Consider the following 24717-nt stretch of genomic DNA (forward strand, 5'->3'; position numbering starts at 1 on the left):
TTTACAATCCTTATTGTAAAATTAAGTTAACATTTAAGCCTTGCATGACCTGGCTCCTCAGTACCTGTCTGACCTGTTATTGCCGTACACACCATGTCGAAATTGGCGCTCTTCTCAGTAAGGTCTTTTAGTGGTTCCCAAGACACGGCTTTGCTAAACGGATGATAGAGCATTCTCCTCATATGCTCCTAAACTCTGGAACTCTCTCCCGGCTGACATCAGGGAGGCAAATTCACTAGCGATTTTTAAATATCTTAAAACGTTTTATTTTAGGATTGCTTTTACTTGATTGGATTATTTGTTTTTGTTGTGTTTTGTTTGTTGTTTAGAAAGTGTTTTTTACAAATTGTGTTGTTTTACCTGATGTGATGTCTGCTGTGAAGTGCTTTGAGAAAGCAACTTTTAAGTGAAAGTGACCTATTTATCAGATATGGTGACCCATACCTGAAATTTGACCTCTGCATTTAACCCATCCAGAGTAGTGAACACACATAGGCTACATCCAGAGCAGTGCGCTATACAAAATAAATGTATTATGTATTATTATTATTCATTTCACTGTCTCCCAAACACATTTACTGTACAGTTGGTGAAATAACGGCATGTTTATGGACGGTTTCATCTTAACACAGTGCTGAAGAACTGGAAGGCTGCTGGACCTGATGACATACCAGCAGAGGCACTGAAAGCAGACCTGAACTCGTCAGTGGAAATGCTGTACCCACTCTTCGAGAAGATTTGGGAGAAGGAAGAGGTACCGACTGATTGGAAGGAGGGTTATCTAATTAAGCTTCCAAAGAAAGGTGACCTCAGCAACTGTAACAACTACAGAGGTGTCACACTCCTGTCAGTGCCAGGCAAGGTCTTCAATCGGATCCTCTTAGAGCGGATGAAGGATGCCGTCGATCCACAACTACGAGAGGAGCAAGCTGGCATCCGGCAGAATCAATCATGCACAGACCAGATTGCAACGCTGCGCATTATACTCGAGCAGTCCTTGGAGTGGAACGCATCATTGTACATCAACTTCGTCGACTACGAGAAGGCGTTTGATAGTGTGGATCGAGAGGTTCTATGGAAGCTCCTTCGGCACTATGGCATCCCATCCAAGATGGTAAACCTGATCAAGAGCTCATACGAAGGCATGACCTGCCGAGTGATCCACGCAGGACAGCTCACCACCAGCTTCCGGGTGAACACTGGAGTCCGACAGGGATGCTTGTTATCCCTGCTCCTTTTCCTCTTCGCCATCGACTGGATTATGAAAACTTCTACCAGCGAACGCAGGAATGGGATTCAGTGGACCTTGTGGAGTCAACTTGATGACCTAGACTTCGCCGACGACCTCGCACTCCTCTCCCACAGTCAGCAGCAGATGCAAGAGAAGATCAGTGTGGTGGCTGCCACATCAGCAAAGATTGGACTCATCATCCACAAAGAGAAGACTAAGATCCTTAAGACCAACGTCAACAACATCAACCCAATCAAACTGGACGGATGTCCCCTGGAGGAAGTGCAGTCCTTCACCTACCTGGGCAGCATCATCGACCAGCAAGGGGGAACAGATGCAGATGTCAAAGCAAGAATTGGTAAAGCAAGAGTCGCCTTCATCCAGCTCAAGAACATCTGGGCTTCCAGAGAGCTGACCTTGACCACCAAGACCAGGCTGTACAACTCTAACGTGAAGTCAGTACTGCTGTACGGGGCTGAAACCTGGAGGACAACCAAAGTAACCAACAGAAAAATCCAGACATTCATCAACAGCTGTCTCAGAAGGATCCTCCACATTCGCTGGCCTGACACTATCAGTAGCACCAACTTATGGGAAAGGACCGGCCAACATCCTGTAGAGGCAGAAATCTGGAAGAGAAGATGGGGTTGGATAGGGCACACGCTTCGCAAACCACCAACAAACATCACCAGGCAGGTTCTCAGGTGGAATCCTCAAGGCAAGCGGAAGCGAGGCCGTCCAAGAATCACATGGCGACGCGACCTCGAAGCAGATGCTAAAAGGATGGGCTACACCTGGAACCAACTAGAAAGAATGGCCCAGGACAGAAACCTCTGGAGATCTATCTTTGATGGCCCATACCCCGAGAGGGGTGGAGGGCATGAGTAGTAGTAGTAGTAGTTAATCTAAACAACATAAACAAACGTTACTGCGCATGCGCACTTTTGTGACCCCCAATTGAACTTCCGGTACGCATTCACAAAAAATAGAGCGCCTGGAGATTATTTCTGATAACAATCAAAAGAAACCGAGAAGAAGCGTTACTTGGCTAAACTTGTGTCTCCAATATTTTGAATTTAGACTGCGATACCAAGCTCAACCACTAGATGTCAGTGTACCGTACGGTTTCTTTAAATGCGACTAAACTACAGGACCCATTTAACAAATCATTTATTTAATAAAATGAACATACAACAAAATTCAACAAATCGTTTATTCAATACAATTATTCTACAGTAAAATAATGATTCAAATTAATAGTAAAGAGTAACTAATTTGTGATTTTTTAGGTCCAACTGTGGTTTATGGAGTGTGAAACAACAAGTTTACGTACATACTGTACACGGTGTAAAAACACTTTGATTTTCTAATAATAGGCAGTTATTACTACCAGTGGCGGTTCTAGACTACTGTAACTGGGGGGGCCAGGCAGGGGCCACTTATGCTTTTAGGGGGCACACTAACATGTGTCGTGATTCATTTTCAGTCATTTTTCACTGTCATGTATTACTGTTTTCTCTAAGTAAACTAATAAGCTAATAAAACAAGTTCAGCTCAAATTAATGTTCCATGGTCATTTATTTCACAACACATTGTATATAGTCAAAATAACAATGACAACAATAATAACATTTAGGCACTTTTCTGCATCTTAAATGTACATACATGAATGAAAAACTACCACAAAGATATCCAAAAATCAACTTAAGCAGTCATCTTAACATGAGTCACATTATCAGGTATTTCCTTTACACAAAGAAAAAAACATGAATTTCAAATTTTTGGCACACTTTCATGTGAATGCCATGTTAACTAAATACTCGTGTAAAAACTCATGTTTTTCACATGGAATTTCAGGGTTACAAAAGTTGTCTCTCTGCACAACTAAATCACCTTGCTGATGGGTCCTCTGTTCTTCTGGACTTTCTTCATTCTCTAAGCTTTTGTGCATTTCTGACTCTTTTTCAGAAGTGTCTTCTTTCTCCAGCCTTGACTGACTATTATCTTTAGTCTTCTTATTGAAAAGGGCATTATGTCCTTAGAATTTTTCTCTTCATTTTAACTGCAAATGGAAAATTATGAAAATGTGTAAATGAAACCTAAAGCTCGACTTTCAAATACACCACAAGTAATATACAGGACAGTATAGAATAAACTGTATTGAGTACTTGAACTCTAATTCCTTGGGAATGACAGACCATTTATTTGAATTATGAGGCAAAAGTGCATTTTATCAAACATTCACCCCAATAAATGTAAGTTGCATTTGATCTCATTTTATTAACAAATAAAATGTCTTTAGTGTGTTACACGTTCTCTGGCAGCAGCTGATTCTTTGTATAGGCAGGAGTCACGACTGCTTTATATGTAGATTTAACCAGAGGTGGGTAGTAACGCGCTACATTTACTTCGTTACATATACTTGAGTAACATTTTGGAAAATATGTACTTTTTAAGTAAAATTAAAAGTGTGTACTTTTACTCTTACTTGAGTAAATTTCTCATAGAAAATCTGTACTTTTACTTCGTTACATAACTTACATTGCGTGACGTTCCTTCGTTCCTTCATTTTAAAATATGCTTTTTAAAACGCGTTGTTTATTTCAAGGTTGTCGTCTGTTTTTACGGGCATTCCCGAGTGATCGATTCTTTTGAGTCGATTCTTTTGAAAGCATTAATTGAACAATGGGCAAAACCACTTGAATAGGCTAATGAATCAGTTCAAATGATTTGTTCAGTTCGCAGCACGATCTGAATCATCTGAAGCAGGATTACTCACTCCTCGTAGCGCGAAATTTAAGAACACGCAGAACACAAAGAGCGTTGGATGAAGTGGATATGAATCTATATCTATACAATCAAAACTGCAAATGTGTCATATTGTTTGCCAGCAATGATAAATGCCCGCCATATGCGCGCACCCGCGCGACCTGTTCGTCAGACACCGCAACATGCGCGTTACCTGTCAGACACAGAGACGTGGGCTTGCAGAAATATACATTTGAAGAACAGAAGGAAGAAAACTTGTTGATTGGCGTGTGGTTCACTGTTTACTGTTTGTTTACAAGTAAGAGCGTTTCACAACACACACGTGACACAACACGAGAAAACATGAGCTTTGTTCAAAAATGTGTATTTCATTTAAGAGAGCACTGCAGATGTTCTAGATCATCTTAGGAAATGCTCTGAGTTTAGTTCATGCTTTAGTTTGACATGGTCTATTATTCTAAATAAGTTGTGTAAACTACATTGACATCAGGACTAGATGAAACTTACAGAAATGCTTGTCTCTTCAGTGTTTGTCTATTCTTTAGTCTCTCTAGTATATTGCAAAGATATCTGCTTATGATAATTAAAAATATTGATTAAAATGTAATATTAAAATATTGGCGTTAATATTAATTGTATGTAGTAGGCCTATATAATCAGATACAAGTAACTAAGTAACTAACTACTTGAGTAGTTTTTTCATTGCATACTTTTTTACTTTTACTCAAGTAATTTTTAAAATAGTGACTTTTACTTTTACTTGAGTAACAATTTCTCTAGTTACTTGAACTTTTACTTGAGTAAAGATTTTGGCTACTCTACCCACCTCTGGATTTAACATGCGCAACACCGGAAAATATAGGTCAGTATTTTAATATGATGTGTAATGATATGCATTTTCGTTATATTTTTACAAAATTTTCCATTACCTGTATGATGTAGACGTAATCTTGCTGAACGCGCACAGACTCGACATTGTTTGCGTCTTGCTTGCGTAATCTTCCTTTTGGCACACAAGCATCATTACTGCCACTCGCAGGACAAACTGTGCATTGCACCCGAAATTGCTCGGTTGTGGTAAAAAATTCCAGAAACGATTCCAGATTTAGGGGGGCCACCTGCCCCCCCACCCAGAACCGCCCCTGATTACTACCTTACTTTTTGACAGACTCTCAAATGTAAAAAAAGTAAATCCCTTGACTGCACTGCTGCTTTGCCCGGGGCTTCTTTGTTTCTTTGCTGTTTTCTTCTACTTCAAGTATAACCAACGACTGCATTGTTATCTGAACTCATCTTTGGGTACAATGTGTATCTGAATGCATTTGCAATTTCATCTTAGTCTTTCTGACCACAGAAGGGTTACCAACGACTTGAGTGTTTCTAACCTCACTCTTGTTTACCGTGTATATTTGAATGCAGATGTGATTTCCTCTTAGTCTTTGTGACTATAGCAGCGTAACCGACAACTTCATTGTTATCTGAAGTCATCCTTGCTTACAGTGTATATCGGAATGCAGCTGTAATCTCCCTTGTTTACTACATAACTGATTGCAAAATTGCTCTTCCTTTGGATTGTGTGATTTGTAATAAAGCTTTTATATTTTTCTACCTACTTTTTTAGGTAGAAAAATTTAGGGGGTTTTTTTCGTTTAAGGTCACTCCACCCCTGACTACCTGCCTAAACTGTGATTTCCCGGTGTTTCCCGGGTGGCGTAGTCGAGTAGCTTAGTTTACTAATTTTCCTTGTCCGGTATCTTTCCCCCTCCTTGCCACATTAATAACATCGCAAGACAATGTTGTGAAACAGTAATGCTGGTATTATAACACCTGATGAATCAGATGGAGTTAGAATGAGCATCTTAATGGTAAACTATAATTTTCTTCCTGAATAAACTTTGTTCATTTTATTATATCATGATTTTGTCTCATGCCTGCTGTTTTTCACTCTTCATCTCTCATAGCAGACATTTAAGTCTGCAGGATAGTTAGAACTATCATTGTTGATGTATGAACATGATGGAATAACACTATGGTATCATTTTGGATCAATAACAAGATATTATAATCTATTAAATCCAAGCATGCAATAAATCAACTAAAAGACTAAAACGATTTTTAAGTTAAATAATCAGTTTTAAATAACCATTTTTAATGATTAATATAATCTGCTTTTGCAATCTGTTTGCATGTTAGAGACAAGCTGAAATGATAGTTTGACAACATCAAGCTGTCAGGCACACATGCTGTCATTTAAATATATTTAACATAGCTTCTACCTTAACGCTAATCTACATTACATTACACACGCACACACACACACACACACACACACACACACACACACACACACACACACACACACACACACACACACACACACACACACACACACACACACACACACACACGCAGGCTTTGGTTGACTATCCCCGTGGGGACAGTCCATAGGCGTAATGTTTTTATACTGTACAAACTGTATATTCTATCCCCTATCCCTAACCCTATCCCTAAACCTAAAGATCATAGAACACTTTTTGCATTTTTAGATTTGTAAAAAATATTGTTCTGTACAATTTATAAGCTTTTGTGCCCATGAGGACCTCAATTTTGGTCCCCACGGTGACACGAGTCCCCATGTGTTGGTGTGTATTCAGGTTTAGGTCCCCACCGGGATATACAAACATGAACACACACACACACACACACACACACAGTCTGGTTTACTATCTCCGTGGGGACAGTCCATAGGCGTAATGTTTTTATACTGTACAAACTGTATATTCTATCCCCTATCCCTAACCCTACCCCTAAACCTAAAGATCATAGAACACTTTTTGCATTTTTAGATTTGTAAAAAATATTGTTCTGTACAATTTATTAGCTTTTTTGCCCATGAGGACTCAATTTTGGTCCCCACGGTGACACGAGTCCCCATGTGTTGGTGTGTATTCAGGTTTAGGTCCCCACCGGGATATACAAACATGAACGCACACACACGCACACACACCACCACACACGCACGCACGCACGCACACACACACACACACACACACACACACACACACACCACGCACACACACGCACACACACACACACACGCACCACACACCAGAACACACACATCAGACAAAACATCACACACGACACACACACACACACACACACACACACCACCCAAGCACCACCACACACCCAGAACACACACAACCAGACACACGACACACACACACACCACCACACACGGCCAACACACACACCAGCACACACACATGGACTCACACACACACACACACACCAGACACACATCAGACTCACACAGACACACACACACACACACACGCACGCACACACGGGACACACACACACACACACACACACACACACTGGACACACACACACACACACACACACGCACACACACGGGACACACACACAGCTAAAACAGCACACATATAGGAATACACACATATATTCACACAATGCCAAGTGTCTTTTGCAAGCTGATGTAGAGAACATATGCTCTATCATTATTGCACGAAGATGCCTGAAACAATAGAGCAAAGCCAGAACAATGTACAACACTGAATCTTATGCTATAGTATTCAATTCTGTATATGCTTTTGGTAGGAAGTGGAAACACTGTGGTTTTAGTCTGTTTAGTGTCAGCATCCTGCTTATAGTACCTGTAGTTTGATTTACTCAGTTTAGTGCAACAGACAAAATGGAGAAAATCATTCTCTTCTATGTGTTTTCTTCTTGGATTATGCACATCACTTACAGTGGTAAATATTTTCAATTTTAGTATTCTAAGCTACATAAATAAGTATCATATAAAAAACTAGAATATGCATTCAATAATATGTACATAAACATTATTTAAAAAGAATTGTCTCTGCAGATGTGTCAGTGCCTCAGCAATCTTTTCTGTTAAGAGCTCAACTGGGAAAAAGCATCAGCCTAAACTGCACCATGTTGAACAGATATGAAATTGCCTGGCATCATCTGAATTGTGAACAGCTGACTCTGCTGGTGACTGCAGAGAAAGACAGTAAAACTGGGGAAAAACTTTTAATTACCTACAATCAAAATAAAAACCACCTGGAATTAAAAGCAAACAGCGGGATCACAGTGGTCAGTCTGGTTATTTCTGAAGTAACACAGTCTGATTTAGGACTCTATTTCTGTGGAACAAAATCTGACACTCCAAAGATGCACTTCGACAGAGCCATCCGACTGCAAACTGAGGGTTGGTCCCTATAAGATTTAAGTTCATATTGTACACCCAAAAATTCAAATTATTTGAATTTACTCATCCTCTTGTCATTTTAAGCCTGTATGAGTTTCTTTCTTCTGCAGAACACAAAAGAAGATATTTTGAAAAATGATTGTAACCGAACACTGGCGGTACCTGTTGACTTGCATTGGTTTTGAGTCCATATAGAAGTGAATGGGTACTGCCATCATTTGGTTACCAACATTCTGGTTTGAAACTCTTTCAGGTTTGAAATGACATGAGAATGAGTAAATGATGACAGATTTTTTGTAACCTATCCCTTTAAAGTTTATTTAAATATTTTCAGAAAACCTGAGACTCAGGAAAGAAAACTGTAATTCTCAACTGGGAACGGAGCAGGTTGAAATCACAGGTATATCTTTATTCTTGCTTCTATGTCTCATGTTTAATTTGTAATGAAGCCTCAGATGTCACTATAACAGTCACTTCCATATAACACTGTTGTACATTTATTACATTCTCTCTCTCTCTCTCAGATGATGATTTGACGGTGAAAGAGCGAGTCTTGATGTTTGGAGGTGTTGGATTGGCTATTGTGATATTTTTCCTGGCGACAGTCGCTGCAGGTGGAGTAATTCATCATCGCGGCTGGCAGAAAGGCTGGACCGCAGGGAAAGGTGCTATCGCTCTCAGCTCAGATTAAACCACGACCAGCTACTCTATACATTTATGTGCTTTATTTTACTATTCAATCAAGCTTATTATGTCAAGTAAAATGTGTTCAGCACTGCAGTAGGTAAACAGCCTTTTAACATTATAAAGAGTGTCGAGATTTTGTGGCTCAGATGTTTATTTCTGGTTAATTCTCACTTACAGATTCATCCAACTGTTGTCTTTATCACTGCCAGTACAGATCAGATTGTCAATCACTGTGGCCGTGGTTTATGATTCAAAAAGATCAACAATATTTACATTTATTCATTTAGCAGATGCTTTTATCCGAAGTGACTTACAAATGAGAGAGCATTTACAATTATTTTGTCGATGAGCCATAAACAATAATGAAAGATTAACCAGGCCATGTTTACAAGGATAAAGGCTGAGGAAAAGGAAGAATGAACAACAAGAAAGAAACAGACACAAGTTTTTTTAAACAGCAAGAAAGTAGACAGTTCAGGGTTAGTCAGGAAGACTTGGACAGGTTTTTTGAAGGTTGTGATGGATTCTGAAGTTTGAATGGAGGAACAGAGTGGATGAAAGTCGTTGCTCACATGCTTCTGTACTTGGTCTTACATGTTTACAAATGCAATATTACCATATAAATGTAAATAATTTTACATAGGCCTATACTGTATATCTTAATTTTGTCTGCTATCCAGCATCAGCATGTGTGTCACCTTTTGTTTATCATATAAACCTTGATTAAATAAAAATAATGTCAAAAAAGATCTGCGTTTCTTCAGATACAAATGTTTGACACAACCGCACGTCTCACCACATCTTCAATGAACTAGATTCACAGCGCTTGTCACGCAATAAAAAGTCATTATTTCCTGATTGACTGCATTCAACTGACTGCAGCTAAAACCACACAATGCACATAACCACATGAGTTCATACAAAACTACAATGACTTGCCCTCAAACACACGATACATGTCAGTGTGAAGAGAATGAAACATTAGTTCACCCTGTGGCTGATACAGCATTGTGTCAAGTCGCTTTGGACAAAATCGTTGCTAAATGCATACATGTTAATGAGTAAAAATATTATTTTAATTAATTCAATTTCTAGATTTTTTTTGAGAATTTACAATCTTATTTAAACGTTTTAGAAATTATGTTTATAAACGCAATAAACTGAACTTCAGAACATGCGCTGTGTCTCCACCTAGTGGTGTCATGGTGTCACTGCAGCCCCTCCCGGAAGCAGCTGCCAATTTTGTATTGTTTCAAAATATATCAAACATACAATGCTTATAACATAACAACAAATAATATCACGTTTGTAATATCCATATCTCAAACAATAATAAAACAAGAAAAGGAAGCAGCAGCCGCCTATCAGTTTAAAATACAAATATATTCAACGTCATGCAACGCTGCACACACCGATCGGCTTATGACACCGCAGAACCGCGAGAGCGTTTCGAGAAGACACAAAGCAGCCTGATCTCGCGGTACTGCGGTGTCATACGCTCACTGGTCTGCGCAGCGCCGCGTGAAATCGAACACACCTTCTGTCATGGCGTCGGTAACTTTGCGTGACTGTTTTCTCTGTGTTTCAGCGTTTATTAACTTTATCTTTGTCTTCGTGACAGGCGCTGATTTTGTTCGTTTTGTGTCGTTTCGCGCTATCTATCATAACCTGAGCGGCGGCGCGCCTCTGTGTCGAGGTGAGCGAGCACTATTAATCAAACAATACTGAAACTTTCATACATTCATTTATAAGCCTGTTATTTACATTTATGTTATGAACGTCATGTGCACAAAAGTAAAGGGCATTTATATCAGCAGATTTTAAAATATTAATATTTAGCGTAGAGCTTTGCACTGTTCATGATGTGAGTCGGTGTTCAAGTCGCTGCAAGTATATTAAAAGTTTCTGGTCTAATTTTTTAAATGTTAATAATCTTTAGATCGTGATTTACTGTTTTACTAAGATCTGTTTGTGTTGCTCCTTTGTGTTTTGTATCGGGATCAGAACATTAAACGAATTCAAACGGATGTTGAAATGAATCGCCGAGGGCGTGTGCCGTCATTATGCCATGTGCGCGCGCTCTGCATACAGCCCGGCTAGCTCAGTCGGTAGAGCATGAGACTCTTAATCTCAGGGTCGTGGGTTCGAGCCCCACGTTGGGCGGCAAATGTTTTCTCACATGTTTTCGTGCGTGTGTTAGAGTCTGTGTCGTGGTCTGTGGCTCTGCGTGACGGTGCGGTTTTACGGGCTGTAGCTGTGGATGTTTTCCTTCTGGTCCTCTTCAGTGTTCAGCACAGTCTGTTGGCATGGGGTCCAGTGAAGAGAGCCTGTCAGAACCTGCTGGGGGTTTTGACCAGAACCATGTACTGCTTCACCACTGCTCTGGCACTGCAGGTAAACTCAACAACACCCTATAAATACTGCAGGTGTGTATGTAAAACTCACATTTGAGTAAATATAAGTTGTAACGTAAGATATAATGCACAATGAAGATTTTAACTCTGTATGACGTTCTGAACAAACGCACACCTGCAGTAATGCATCACCCATCTTGTTTCGGTGTTCTTTATATTGATTTAAACACAATCTGTAATGGTGTAAGTGAACTGTGGTGATTGTTTTGGTGTTCAGGTGTTGATGCGATGTTGGCAGCCGGTCACCAGCGCCCCCTGTCTGTGGTCGGTGCAGAACACCAGCTGGGATATTTATTTCCCTCTCATCTGTTTTATTTTACACTTTCTGTGCTGGGCGATCATCTGCAGCATTCTCCTTATATTTGACTATCCAGAATTACTGGGCATCAAACAGGTAGGCTACCACACATCTGCACATTTCACCACATTTATACTGATGTACTGTTTCCTCGAGACTCATGAACACACGTCGTCTGTGTGTGTGTGTGTGTCAGGTGTATTACGAGTGTTTGGGTCTGGGCGATCCTCTCTCTTTAAAGTCTCCACGTGCCCAGCGGCTCTTCGCTCACCTGAGACATCCCGTGTGTGTGGAGCTGCTCGCGGTTCTTTGGGTTCTTCCCACGTTTCCCGTGGACCGTCTCGTGCTGGCCGTTTATCTGTCTGTATATCTGATGGCGGCTCACTCTCTGGACACACAGGACTGTACATATCTCAACCGACAGCTGCAGACCAAACTGAAAGTCTTCTGCGCACCGCTAGAGGACAATGATCAGAGTAATAACAACCTCAACAAACAGGACTAAAAAATCAAGTGTTATGTTCACATTAGCATGAGGCCATCTTTACCGGTGGAAATACTCAATCATGATATTTCTCATATAAAAATAGAGGTAGAAATGATCAAAACATCAAAATAAACGGAGCTATTTCTATTTGACAGTTACAGCAGCTCATGTCTAGTCCAGATTAAAAAGAGTTGAAGTGCCTTACACAGTCAATATGATTTGATTCATCGGCGATCATTTTAATTCAGTTTAGTTTTCATTGTCGTAATCTGTTTATGGTTTCTTGTTGAAATCTATTCAAAAATCGTAAGGTACGTACAACTTTACATTTTAATACCTACATAAAGTGACCATTCTACTGGTGCAAATGAGATTTCATTGTGTAAAGGTTCTCTTTTTTTGAAGAATTAGAAACATGACCGATGATTTTTGACTAGTTTAAATTCAACGTTTCGTATCATTTATGCAAGTAATTATGAGATTGTTTTGATGAATTGGCATTTGAAGAGTTTGGTTCCAAAATGACATAACTCATTCACTTTTTCAAAAATCATGTTTTTTATGATGTCATCATGTTTTATTGTGTTAGTTAGCTGTATTTTTGGAGTTATTATGGCTTAAATCAACACAAACCAACTGCAGTTTGATTGAAATGAATTGGATTGAACAACATTTATTTATTTTATTTTAAAATGAACTCATTTTGGAACCAAACTCTTTATTTTAACTTGCATTAGCGAATACTGTCATAGTTACGTTGAACTCTTTAGTGCATACTTTGAGGTGGTTTCCCATACGGGCTTAAGACTAGTCCTAGACTAAAATACTGAAAACTGAAAATACAGCAGTGCCGTTGTTTTGTCTCGAGATGCACAACTGTAATGCTTGTTTGTTGAAACTACTTAAATGCCCCAAAGCTAAGGCCTAGTCCTGTGTTAAACTAATCCCTGTTTCTGGAACCCCCCTTGTGTTTTTAAATAAGCGTCAACGTCGAGCTATCAATTCGTGACTATTAATTCATTATTTTACACACACCTGGAAAATACATCACATGTTTCTAGTATTAATGATTTGAGATGCACTCTGTAGGGTGTAAACCAAGTGTTGACTGTGTTTGTAGTCTTCGTGTTTTCTATCCATGACTAATAGAATAGATCGAGCAGCAGAATATTTTTATAAGTCTCTTATGATCTGTCATGTATTTTGAATGAGATTTATGTTGTCTGAAGGTGACGAGGAGGGCAGGTCATGAGATTAAACTGCTTTATTCAGATCTCTGACCGGAGTCATTAACAACACACAAACACACAATCAAACACACACACCTGAACCATGAGCAGCTAGATCACACATATAGAGAAATAAACTTTATTTTTATAGGTCAAGAGTATGTTCTTTTCTTGAGACTTTTAAAACAGCTTTTACACCCTCAGGCTTATTTTGATGTCACGTCATTAACTTGTGTTAATGTTGAGTATTATTTTTGTGTTTCTGTTGACAAACAACCATGTGTCATACCTACTGGAAAATGTGCCTTTGTTTTTTGTTATTATGAATACAGCTTGAAATGTGTGTACTTGAATACGAAGTCACTTACTGCAGAATGTATTTTTACATGATTATTAAACATTGCTTTTTCAGAACTTGTAAGGTTTTTCATTTTTTTTACATCACAGCAGGAAATAAATATATAGATTTTATGGCTTTATGATTTTATGTTACAATTAACACCTTTATTTTGTAATTGCATTTTGTACATATTTTTATAGTTTGACTTAAGTTAGCCGTTAATGTAGATGAACAAAGTTAAATAAATTAAATGCTGAAATAGTTACATTTAAATAGTATTTTATATAATTTAACTACTTTGAAAAGTAGTAGTAAAGTCTACAAATAAAAAATCTTGTTAGGCTTCATTTTAAAAATAACCAATCTTCAATGTCACGTCTCAGTTAGTTATCATAAAGAAAGTAGCAGTTGAGTTAATGCTGATGTGATGTGAGAGTGTTATCTAAGCATTGACATTTCATTCCCGTCACCTGGTGTAACTCGGCTCTGGAGTGACGGAGGTCTTAGCTAAACATCTTAAGTCAGTGTGGTGTGTGCGCCTGTCATTCTCCTGATGGAACGTAATGTAATTATGGGATTACAGTCCTGCACAACTGCTCCGATGCACGGGGCACCAACACTTTCTGACATTTCTTCATTCAAATTAACTGGTGGAAAATGTTCTGCTTCAATTTAGCATGAACTGAAGTGTTTAATGGGACTTTAGCTGCTTCTGTTTGGATTTTCCATAATGGAAAGATGAGAAAAACTTGATTCCAGTGAATCAGGAATCCAAACCTCCATCGTTACATAACAAGGTAAAGCTGTTTTCCTTAAATGACAGTTTATGTCAAGTATTGTCTCTTGATAATTGTTAAAAAAAATATGTGCAAGTTCATTTTAGAACCTGACATCAATAAAAACAAGAGTTGTTTTTAAAGTGATGGTTCAGCCAAAAATAAAAATCATCTGTCATCATTTATTCCTCTTATGTGTTTGTAAATCTGTACGTGACTCTTTCTTCAGTGAAACACAAAAGAAGATATTTTGAGAAATGTCTCGGTGGTTTTGTGTTCATACAATGGAGGTCAATGGAGTTCAATGTTGTTTGGTTATCAACATTCTTCAAAATGTCTTCTTTTGTGTTCTAAAGAAAGAAACTCATGCAGGTTTGACATGACATGAGGATGAATAAATAATGGGTAACACTTTACAATAAGGTGCTATTAGTTAACATTAGTAAATGCATTAGCTAACAATGAACAATTTCGTTTTTCAGCATTTATTAATCCTTGTTAATGTTAGTTCATGTCAATACAGTTATTCATGTTAGTTCATGGTGCATTAACTAATGTTAACAGTGACAACGTTTGATTGTAATAATGTATTTATAAATGCTGAAATTAACATGTAGTAATATTAATAAATGCTGTAGAAGTATTGTTCGTTGTTAGTTCATGTTAGCTAATGCATTAAATAATTGTTAACAAATAGCACCTTATTTTAAAGTGTTACCAAATAATGACAGAATTCTCATTTTTGGCTGAAGAGTTGTACATTGCATTTACATTTATGCATTTAGCAAACGCTTTTATCCAAAGCGACTTACATTGCATTATATTCTACATTTGTTTCTGAGTATGTGCAATCCCTGGGATCAAAACCATGACCTTGCCGTTGCTAGCGCTATTGCTCTAACCACAGGAAAGCTACAGGAAAGCATTGTGTTGTATTTGTTTTGACAGGTTTAGCCGGGAGTAAATTGTGCTTCTTCAAAAGAACATCACCAGTAAAATGTCCCTGTCCATCCTACCGGAATGGAAACAGCTTCTTTTGGAGCGAAAGCGACGAGATGAAGAGGAGAGAGAGAGAAGAGACAGGGAGGAGGAGGAGAGGCTGGCCAGCATGCCGGCCTGGAAGCGAGAGATTATCCAGAGAAGGAAGGCAAAGCAGGATGAAGAGAGAGAGAGGGAGAAAGAAAAAGATGAAGGACAACATACTCCTGATGTCTCGGCCATCATAGAGGAGGTCGTCGTTACAGAGCAGACCGACAGTAAACCAAACCCTGGAACTCCAAATCAGTTATCCATCCGACAGAACCCTTTCATCCGTTCTGAGAACAGCTGGAGGAGAGACAACAGACAACAGACAAACAACTATACAGCGAGAGAAAGGAATGTAGAAACAGAGAAAGAAGAAAGCAGAGGTATGGAGAGAGAGTTTTGGAAAGATCGAGATATAAGGATCGAGGGGACCGAAAGTGAAGACAGAAGTACAGGGAGAGAACAGGTGAAGAAGTGCAGCACATCTCTCTTTTATCCCGTCACAGGTCTCCGCACCATCAAGGCCAACAATATCATCATCATTGAGAAAGAGAAAAATAACAAGGAAAGACTGGAAAGGAGAGAGAGTGCTCGAGAGGAGGTACACAGGGAGGAGAAGAGGATGAGGATGGATTTGAGAGAGTTTCTGGCGGGTGGAGGAAGTGTCACAGAGATCAGGGCGTCAGAAGTACTGATCATCAAACCTCCCGCTACAGATGAGAAAGTGGAAGCGGAGATTCTCGAGGTCCAGGAGAGAGTAAGCAGCAGAGAACGGAGAGAGAGAGAGAGGGTATGGAGAAAAGAGAGAGAGATCGAGAGAGATCAAAGAGCGCAAACAGACCGCAAGAATGAAGTCGAGTGTGTCGGTCGAGTCAGTCAGCTGCTCAGTAAGTTCGGTGAGCTCCCCAAACCCCCAGTGCGTTCCAAGAGCACGGACTGCTTCGACCAGTTAGGTAAGAACCGAGCCAGACACAGCACAGGAGACCTGTACGTGCAGGAGGACGAGCACACGCGGCCGACATTCAGAGGCGTTCCCAAACGCTCCTTCAGCTTCTCGGACCGTGCGGTGTGTCACCAGGAGAATGGAGCACGTGAGGAGGAGCTGGAGTTTAGGGTGGTGGAGAGGACGTACTCGGACTGCAGGGTCAAGCCGTCTGCGATGGTCACGGGTACGGACCCATCTGAGAGTGAAGCGAGGGTCACAAGGCGATGGGGGCGACTGAGACGTGATGATGAGGGGGTGATGCTTGAAAAGAGACAGATTCAGAGGAATCAGACGGTTTGTAGAGAGAGTGGCAGAGAGGAGGGCTTCACTGTGGCCTCCGTCAAAAACCCCGAAGGCGTCGCATTCGCCTGACGAGTTCAAATCAAACAGGAAAGAAGAGAAAACAGCTCAGAAAGAGAGAACAGAAGAGCGAGAGAGGAAAAGATGGATGAAGAGATACAAACAGACAAGAGGCGAGACACAATGGAAGGACAGAAGCAAATAGGTTCCACGATGACATGGAATCAGGATGGGATTAATGTGGCTTTAAAACAATCTGTCAACCCCTCAAATGACTGCACAGATTACAACACCGCTATAGATGCCCAATGCCAAGTCACCACTCCTTCAGAGGACGACAGTCTCCAGTCTTCTGATTTTACTGCACAACCCGGCTCACGTTCACAACAGACAGAAGATCTGCACTGCAGGACAGAAAGAGTCCGAGAGCTCAACAAGCCCTTTTCATGTGGAGACCCAGACATGAGCTCTGGTGAGATGAACCAGCACACTGCTCACATCACTCTTCCCACAAGTTACCTTAAAGATCAGAATCTTTCAAAACAAGCCACAGAAAACATTCACTTCGCCTCACACATTTCACAACAGCCTGGTACATTGAGTCAAAACAAACCCCGTACCCAGGAGGAGGTAACCATCCCCACAACAGTGTTTTATGGAGTGGACGTATCAGCAGTAAGAAAGACAAGTCTGGACAAGACTGGAGATGGACTAGAGAGGAGAGGAAGCTGGAAGGCCGGGCGACCTTTGACCCGAGTGGAGTCTCTGAGAGAACAACTCCGTCAGCAAGAGGAGATGCAGAGAGGAAGAAAAACTGATGCGATGGACGGCACAGAAGCAGAAGGAACTGTGAGAGAAGTGACGGCAATTCAACAGGAAGCAACCACACTGCAGACTCTCAGACTGTTTGACGTCACACAGGAAGTTACTATGGCAAAGTCAAGCCCTCAGCTTCCTATTCCTGTTTCTCTGTCGCACTTGCAGTCGGCCTCGACAGAAAGAGAAGTCGGGGAGATCACCAGGGATGAATGCGAGAGTGATCTCTACCGCAGAGAGACGGAGCCAGCTCACCATGTAGAGGAGTGTGGATCACGCAGTATTTGGAGACGACAGGACTTTGATGTGGAAGAAGACGAAATTGAGAGAGAGTTGTTAGAAGAAGAATATCTTCCTCCCTCTCTTTCTCCCTCTCCACCTCTTTCAGACTCGCTGGACGAAATGAGTCGGATCTATAACCTGAAGGCGGTGGGCTCCAGGACTGCGGTATGTATCAATGAACGTAAAGGGGATATTTCCACGCACCACAGGGGTACTCATGGCCAATACAAACCCATCAGAACTGCACAGTCACCGGACATCCTGCCGGAGACGGCCAAACTGTGGAATTGTGGGACAGCAAGAGATGTTGACAAAACAGAGACGGTGGAGTCCACAGGTGCACAGACGGTACAACGTCAAGTGGAACGGCTGCAGTTGAAGGAACAGGAAGCAGCATGTCGGACCCAAAACGACAGAGAACAGGAGGCGAAGACAGCTGAAGGCCAGAAGAGACCTGACATACTCAAAGAGACGCCGAAATCACAAGTCCAACAAAAATCCCAACGGTCACATCCTAAACCCCAGCAGCTCAAGTCCTTCACAGTCAACGCCCGGAATGCCCAAGCAACAGAAAACACTTCAATATCCCCAGAACAAGGCAACTGTCCGTCATCCTCTTCTCCCTCTACAACTCCCACCCCTCCTCTCTTTTCCATTAGGAGCGCCTCCGGTGGACCAGGTAAGAGGGGAACTACCATCACCATCACTCCCAGGAGATCTGGTGCAGTGACCCCATCCGCAGGTACCCCGACAGGACCCTCAGCGACTCCCTCAAGAGCCGCGCCTCAGGGCCAGACACGCACGACGAACACCGGTGGCAACAGAGAAGCAAACAAAAAGAGATATCCAACAGCGGAAGAGATCGAGGTGATCGGTGGATATCAGAGTCTGGAGCGCTCGTGTTTGGTGAAGAGCAGAGGAGCACCAAAAGCGGTGAGTGAACGCATCCGAGTCATTCCTCAGGTGGTAGTGTTTTTGATAGTGTGATAATAGTTTTGTTGGGTTTTTATGCTGATAATGACCGAGATGGGAATGATACCGTGTGATAATCTTTCATTCGTCGGCCAGAAAATCTTTGTCCTCTTTGATTGTGGCCCGTGGTGTTAAACCTGGATTAGGCTTATCTCTCACGCCATCACACGTCACCCATGAACACACACAACCTCTCTGTGTGTAAACTAAGACATTCAACGGCTGGATATTAAAAACAAGAAACTGTTACTTGATTCATCCTTAAACACCATCATGTAGGACTCAGATCTACTACAGGGTTAACTTCACATGGTGATAAAACAGTTCTTTGAATGTCTGTGAATAGATTGAGATGTACAGTACATGATCATTATTTATTCTCATACAGTTGAATGTTTCTCTCGTCAGTGTGGTCTTTACGTGTGTATGATGGCAGCTCATGAAGCTGTGGATGATGGGATTTGGGCCATAGTTCTGTTTGACACCATTGAGCACAGAAACCACAAACACAAGCATCTGTCTGGTGTTTGATTGAAGCTTTTTCACATGCAACCTTGAAAACGTTCACTTCTGGAAACACATCCATAGCTCAGAGTTTGCATTCGTAGGTGTTTGTTTGGAGTGTCTTCTAGTCACATCAAATCTGAGCAGAAAGAGAAATAAAGAGGGTCAAACAGAATTTGGCAGCGTTCTACAGTTTGATTTTCAGATTAAACTGGATTATAAATGCTATCGATCTCTGGTGTCTTGTGTGTGTGTTTGTTGAACTTGTCAGTCGACTGTGACTCAGTTCTGCACAGATTTTTAAGACGATACAATATCAGATGAAGCTTTAGTGTAGAATCATTTTTATCTACTTATGTCTTCTGTACATTTACAGCACGGCCTGCATGTGTCGTTTTCTATTCATGTTGAATCTCTGAACATCATTTATTTAAATGTATTAAATTATTATGTAGCAGCACAAAGATGAAAATCATAAACTATTAGTGGATTAGTTTGTATTTTTTTAGTGGTCTTGTGACAGCTCTTTGGCTACTTCCTCCTCAGAGCCGTATCACTTCCTGTGACACACACACAAGCACGCACGCACGCACACAAACACACACACACACACACACACACACACACACACACACAAGCACGCACGCACACGCACACGCACGATATTAAAGCAGATCAACACTAGTTTACTTGTTTACGGAAAGCGACGCAGTAAAAATATCACATGTGAGGTTTAAATGGTATCTTTTATTTAAGCACGTCTAGAATGATTCTAGAATTCTGCATCTGTTTTACACTCTGACCTTTATTCTTCCTGTAGTTTCACATGTTGAGTGTTTTTAAACGAGTTGATTGTGGTGTTTGGAGTGAAACCCTGCCAATACAAGTGCATAATAATGTTTAAATAAGCATGTTTACGTTATACATTTAATTCAGTGAGGCCTAATCATCAGTTTAATGTTTCTGTTCAATGTTTTCACTTTTCTAAGTGTGTGTGTGTGTGTGTGTGCGTGCGTGCGTGTCTCGTCATTAAAGAAATGCTTCTTGTGTTGTATTTGACTGTTCTGTGACTGATTTCCTTCTCACAAGGAGAGAATTTTTCATTCAACTATTTGATCCGAACACAAGAAACACGAAATCAGTTGTTTGTTGTGCATGTGAGATGGAGTGTAAAAAGAGGTTGGGCTGAAAACACTTTAACAGTCTGAGATTTCTCTATCTGTGTGGAGGAATTAACGAGTTAACTCATTTATACATTTTCTCCAAAATCATGTTTTTATTGTGTTTTATTGTGTTAATTATTATTACTTAATCAAGACAACCCAACTGCAGTTTTATTGATATTACTTGGAATGCACAATAAAAGAAACAGGATAATTGAGTCATCTGTTTTTGCGAATGAACTTCAGTTATGAATTACTGAGAGAGTATATTTGACGGGATCTCTGTCTCTCTGGTTCAGGTGAAGGTGTGTTTCGATGACATTCAGCTGGAGAGAGTTTGTGAGTATCCGTCAGAAGACCGTACGCTTGAATCTTTCCCCTGCACTCCTCATTCGGGGTCAGAGGACGGGCGGTGTGGGGGGGATCAGGAGGAAGATGAGGATGAGGAGAACACGTCCCGCAGTGACATGAGTGTGAACGCAGGAAGAGTTCGATTCCTCAGAGTGGGTCAGTGCTTTTTCAATCACATCATCACTACAAACAAACAGCAGGCCTGACTCAATAAATCCATTTTTTTGGTCAGGAAAAATAGTTTTTATTGCACAATTTAATTTGAGTACATTATTTGATCTTTGCCTTGTAAACGGACATTATTCTCATGTATCAAATAAATGTTTCTTTGTTAATGACCGTGATCATGCATCATTTACAATATGAACATGAATAATAAAAATAATAATGTGTTTTTGTTAATAATTGATAAGAATCGTCAGTTCTTTAAGATATTAAATATGTGATTTTGCTTTGAATGATTGTGCATGCCCTAACATGTCACAGAGTAAACATGTTGTTTTTTCTTAGTAACATTATTTTTGTTTCTCTCTCTGTTTCAGATGAATCCTGTAAACTTAACTTTCTGTCTTCATGATGAACAATTACAACCTTTAGCTTTTATATTTTTCACCCTTAAACTGTAAGTAATAATGCAAAATGTTTTTAAAAAAGTATTTAAATGAGATATGATGATTTTAAAAGCATGATTTTAGCTTTTAGGTAAGATTATTTAAATTCTTGAGTTGTAAAAAGAAACTTTGTGATGCTGTTATAAGTGTTAATCTCAGGTCCTGATGGTTTCCAGAGTTTTATGAATAAAAAACTCAGATCTGTACATGTCTGAAGGCTTTGTGTATTTGAACTGTAACTGCGAAAGATGATTTTACCTGGTCTTGTATTACAGGAGTTTTTTGTTATTTATAAACTAAATAAACCCTTCAGCTTCTAATCTGAGGAGAGAAGGATGGGACATGTGTCACTTCTTGTGAATGTATGATTATGATTAATAAAACGTTTTTTTGGAAAAGGGTCACGACTTCTGCAGTGTGTGTTTCATATAATACCAAAATAAAGCGGCCTGTTTGTTTAACCAGATCCTATCACAGCGACACCTGCTGGTGACTCACAGCAGAACACTGTCAGTTTCATTCCGTCTGACACAAACATCTGAATTTAACGGCATGTGTTGTAAAAATTTAATTTTCTCTACAATATTTATTTACTAGGGTTTAAAACAAAACCAGCAATATTTTAGATATACGTTAGTGTTTGTCATCCGATCTTACCTGCATTGTCGCCTCGCGACTGTCTTGAGCTTTTCAGCAAACGCGCTCATCTTTATAAAACACTCAACTATGTGGAAGACTGTAGGGATAGTAAACAGATATGATGAATAAATACGAGAAAAATACAAAATACACAGCTGGTCACGTAACAAGCGCACAAAATGATGTGCAGCTGCGCTCACGTTCTGACGGAATCGCCGTAATGACGTACAATCTGTGACGTTTCGCTCGGAATTACAGCAAAATTCATTCGTGTGTGAAAATGTTGTTGACCATTGCAACATGAATAAAAATTACAAAGTTAAATTACATTCAATGTTAATTTACACAAGTCTACATAGACAATAGCCAGTTCTGGCCATTATTAAACAGAAATATGATGTATGAAAATATATGATGAGATTACAGATGCGCGGATTTGTAGGCGTATGACGTAGTCAGGGCTTTCCTGAATAAAGTCTAAACACATTTCAAATGTAAACCAGACAGAGAAAGATATTGATCATATTTTATTAGTTAAAAGCTCTATACAGTTTGTTTCTTCCTGAGAATAATTTATACCAGAATGACAAAATGGATTCACGATTGTTCTGTACACAAGTTATTAGCATGAAAACTCAAAGGGCTTTATAAAACCCAGTGGTGTGAAAATCTGATAAAAAATAAAGCAGATCATGATTTTACAGAATATACGTCTTGTAGTTGGAAGGCAGCTGATTAAATGGTTTAGCGTGTGCTTCAAGTGTCTGATATGTGATATTAGCTTCTGTCCCGTCGGGGTCACTTCTCGTTGTTTTCATATAAATCCCTCTTTCTTTCATACAAGAAGTTATGATTCCTTAAAAAATATGTGAAATACCGCTGCTGTAGTTTGGCTTTAGTCATAGTGAGACGTGTACAAAACTCTTCAAGGACATCATATCAGGGGAGAACACAAGCCCTCAGTGCTCATTGGAGGTCAACATACACAAGTATGTAAAGGAAGCGTTCGTGATGTTTATAAACCTTTGGAATACGGGAGAAACCTCAATTGTGACCGCGGCTCACAGTTTCTGTGGGTTCCAGTTGCAGGTTTCTCCAGCGCTGACAACGTTTGGTTGGAGGATTGAAGACGATCTTCATTTCTGGATACAAAATAAAACACAACACTCGAGGTGTATTAAACAAAAGTGTTTGTCGTTCTCTTTGTAAAAAACAAAATATCCGCAAGCAGTTCTCGCTTTAAAACCATGAGGAGTACTGAATCGGCGTCTCCCCGGACACCCCGTGCCGATCCGTCCCTCCGATGATCCAGCCATCCTGGAGAAACTAGAGCGGCCGGTTGTGAGCCAACATCTTCAGACGAGCTTGATCGATGACGTCCAGCAGGTTCTTGGCATCCACGGCGAGCGCGTGTGCCGCGGTGAGCATCTGCTTCTTGTAGTCTTGCTGTAGACTGGTGAGGACGTACTGCTGTGCCAGACGCATCTTACCGATGAGTTCAGCCAGATCAGAGTTCAGAAGCTTCTGTGCCATCTCGATCTGAACCACACACACACGCATGACACGACACACTCAGACTCCGACACTCAAACAACAAAAATACATCAAAATGATGTGAAGTGAAGATGTGACAGACCTCTCTGTGTGTGCTGGCAGGTAACACTGGTATGGTCTCGTCCACTGTGGCCAGTAACGTTCTGAGAGCCAAACCAACATCCTGAGAGTAAAGATGAGACTCATGAAAACAGTTCACACAGAAGAACCTGCTGTGTGTGTGTGTGTGTGTTTCTTACCTTCACCATGGGGACGTATTCTTCAGGAGGTGCCGGCTGGATTCTGCTGGACATCTCAATAACAGCTTTCACCAGCCCCGTCACGTTCTCATAAACTTTATCATTGGAGCGGTCCAGGTTGGCTGTCGGCGGTGGACTGATTTCCTGAGGCTGAATCTGAAATAAAACACTGCAATCAGTCTGAATCTGACATTACACAATTATTTGTCAGTTTTTATGAGTCTTTATTTTGAATATACTTTTATCATAGAACTGAAATAAAACCGCACTGAAAGCCCAACAGTTTGAACTGCAGAAATCAGTGTTGACTCAAACACATCTGTACAGTCAGATGTCAGACCTGAACTGTTTGAAGTCATCATGAAATCTAATGATTTACTTTATTGAGAACAACTAAACAGTTTAAATAAAAAATAAAAATACGTTCATCAAAATGAAATAGCATGAAATGGTTCTTTTTGGCCAATCAGCTACTCTATACAGGTAAACATTCACTGTTCATGATCGAATGAACTAAAACTAAAGAATTTTGAAGATCAATGTCACGTTTAAGTCAGAAAAACTGATTCTGAAAATCATTTTCATGTTGACTTCAAATTAAGAACAGTGTTCACTGGTCAGTAATAGTCATACGGTAGCTCACGCACACACGCACGCACGCACGCACGCATACACAAGCATGCACGCACACACACACGCACGCACGCACGCATACACAAGCATGCACGCACACACACACGCACGCACGCATACACAAGCACGCACGCACAAGCACGCACGCATACACACACACACGCA

The 24717-nt window shown here is 40.3% G+C and overlaps 4 protein-coding genes and 1 non-coding gene across 8 annotated transcripts in view; 4 read left to right on the forward strand and 1 right to left on the reverse strand.

Annotated features, from left to right (window-relative positions):
* Positions 1 to 7657: 7657 nt before the first annotated feature.
* LOC130567266 (uncharacterized) lies at positions 7658 to 9673 on the forward strand. The gene is made up of 4 exons (XM_057355251.1): positions 7658 to 7782; positions 7899 to 8246; positions 8581 to 8646; positions 8771 to 9673. Exons 1-4 carry the CDS (start codon positions 7722 to 7724, stop codon positions 8935 to 8937), a joined length of 642 nt encoding a protein of 213 aa, XP_057211234.1. The 5' UTR covers positions 7658 to 7721; the 3' UTR covers positions 8938 to 9673.
* Positions 9674 to 10465: 792 nt separating this feature from the next.
* nrm (nurim) lies at positions 10466 to 13790 on the forward strand. The gene is made up of 4 exons (XM_057354814.1): positions 10466 to 10629; positions 11134 to 11327; positions 11565 to 11741; positions 11842 to 13790. The coding sequence occupies exons 1-4, from the start codon at positions 10479 to 10481 to the stop codon at positions 12148 to 12150; spliced, it is 831 nt and encodes a 276-aa protein (XP_057210797.1). The 5' UTR covers positions 10466 to 10478; the 3' UTR covers positions 12151 to 13790.
* trnak-cuu (transfer RNA lysine (anticodon CUU)) lies at positions 11024 to 11096 on the forward strand. Its single transcript has one exon. It is a non-coding gene; the product is annotated as a tRNA-Lys (tRNA).
* Positions 13791 to 15462: 1672 nt separating the features above from the next.
* ppp1r18 (protein phosphatase 1, regulatory subunit 18) lies at positions 15463 to 21888 on the forward strand. The gene is made up of 4 exons (XM_057354679.1): positions 15463 to 16843; positions 17072 to 18819; positions 20825 to 21032; positions 21419 to 21888. The coding sequence occupies exons 1-4, from the start codon at positions 15475 to 15477 to the stop codon at positions 21451 to 21453; spliced, it is 3360 nt and encodes a 1119-aa protein (XP_057210662.1). The 5' UTR covers positions 15463 to 15474; the 3' UTR covers positions 21454 to 21888.
* Positions 21889 to 22638: 750 nt separating this feature from the next.
* The window catches only part of ptk2aa (protein tyrosine kinase 2aa), an 11823-nt gene continuing 9744 nt past the window's right edge, over positions 22639 to 24717 (reverse strand). For all 4 annotated transcript variants that reach the window (XM_057354394.1, XM_057354392.1, XM_057354395.1 and 1 more), the window contains 3 exons: positions 23920 to 24075; positions 23763 to 23843; positions 22639 to 23665 (listed from right to left, as the gene is read on the reverse strand). In XM_057354394.1, the coding sequence (XP_057210377.1) occupies positions 23453 to 23665; positions 23763 to 23843; positions 23920 to 24075 (450 nt within the window). In that variant the 3' untranslated portion in view covers positions 22639 to 23452. The remainder of the gene's footprint in view (positions 23666 to 23762; positions 23844 to 23919; positions 24076 to 24717) is intronic.

This window comes from Triplophysa rosa, linkage group LG16, assembly GCF_024868665.1.
Source record: "Triplophysa rosa linkage group LG16, Trosa_1v2, whole genome shotgun sequence".
Classification (NCBI taxonomy): Eukaryota; Metazoa; Chordata; class Actinopteri; order Cypriniformes; family Nemacheilidae; genus Triplophysa; species Triplophysa rosa.

Bases quoted from the DNA above. Each gene is read 5' to 3' on its own strand.
- LOC130567266 (XM_057355251.1), top strand. From the start codon at position 7,722: ATGGAGAAAATCATTCTCTTCTATGTGTTTTCTTCTTGGATTATGCAC. The intron at 7,783-7,898 runs GTAAATATTTTC...TTGTCTCTGCAG, and splicing joins TATGCACATCACTTACAGTG to ATGTGTCAGTGCCTCAGCAA. The intron at 8,247-8,580 runs GTTGGTCCCTAT...AAATATTTTCAG, and splicing joins CATCCGACTGCAAACTGAGG to AAAACCTGAGACTCAGGAAA.
- nrm (XM_057354814.1), top strand. From the start codon at position 10,479: ATGGCGTCGGTAACTTTGCGTGACTGTTTTCTCTGTGTTTCAGCGTTT. The intron at 10,630-11,133 runs GTGAGCGAGCAC...TGCGTGTGTTAG, and splicing joins CGGCGCGCCTCTGTGTCGAG to AGTCTGTGTCGTGGTCTGTG. The intron at 11,328-11,564 runs GTAAACTCAACA...TTTGGTGTTCAG, and splicing joins CCACTGCTCTGGCACTGCAG to GTGTTGATGCGATGTTGGCA.
- ppp1r18 (XM_057354679.1), top strand. From the start codon at position 15,475: ATGTCCCTGTCCATCCTACCGGAATGGAAACAGCTTCTTTTGGAGCGA. The intron at 16,844-17,071 runs GCGTCGCATTCG...ATGACTGCACAG, and splicing joins CTCCGTCAAAAACCCCGAAG to ATTACAACACCGCTATAGAT. The intron at 21,033-21,418 runs GTCAGTGCTTTT...TCTCTGTTTCAG, and splicing joins AGTTCGATTCCTCAGAGTGG to ATGAATCCTGTAAACTTAAC.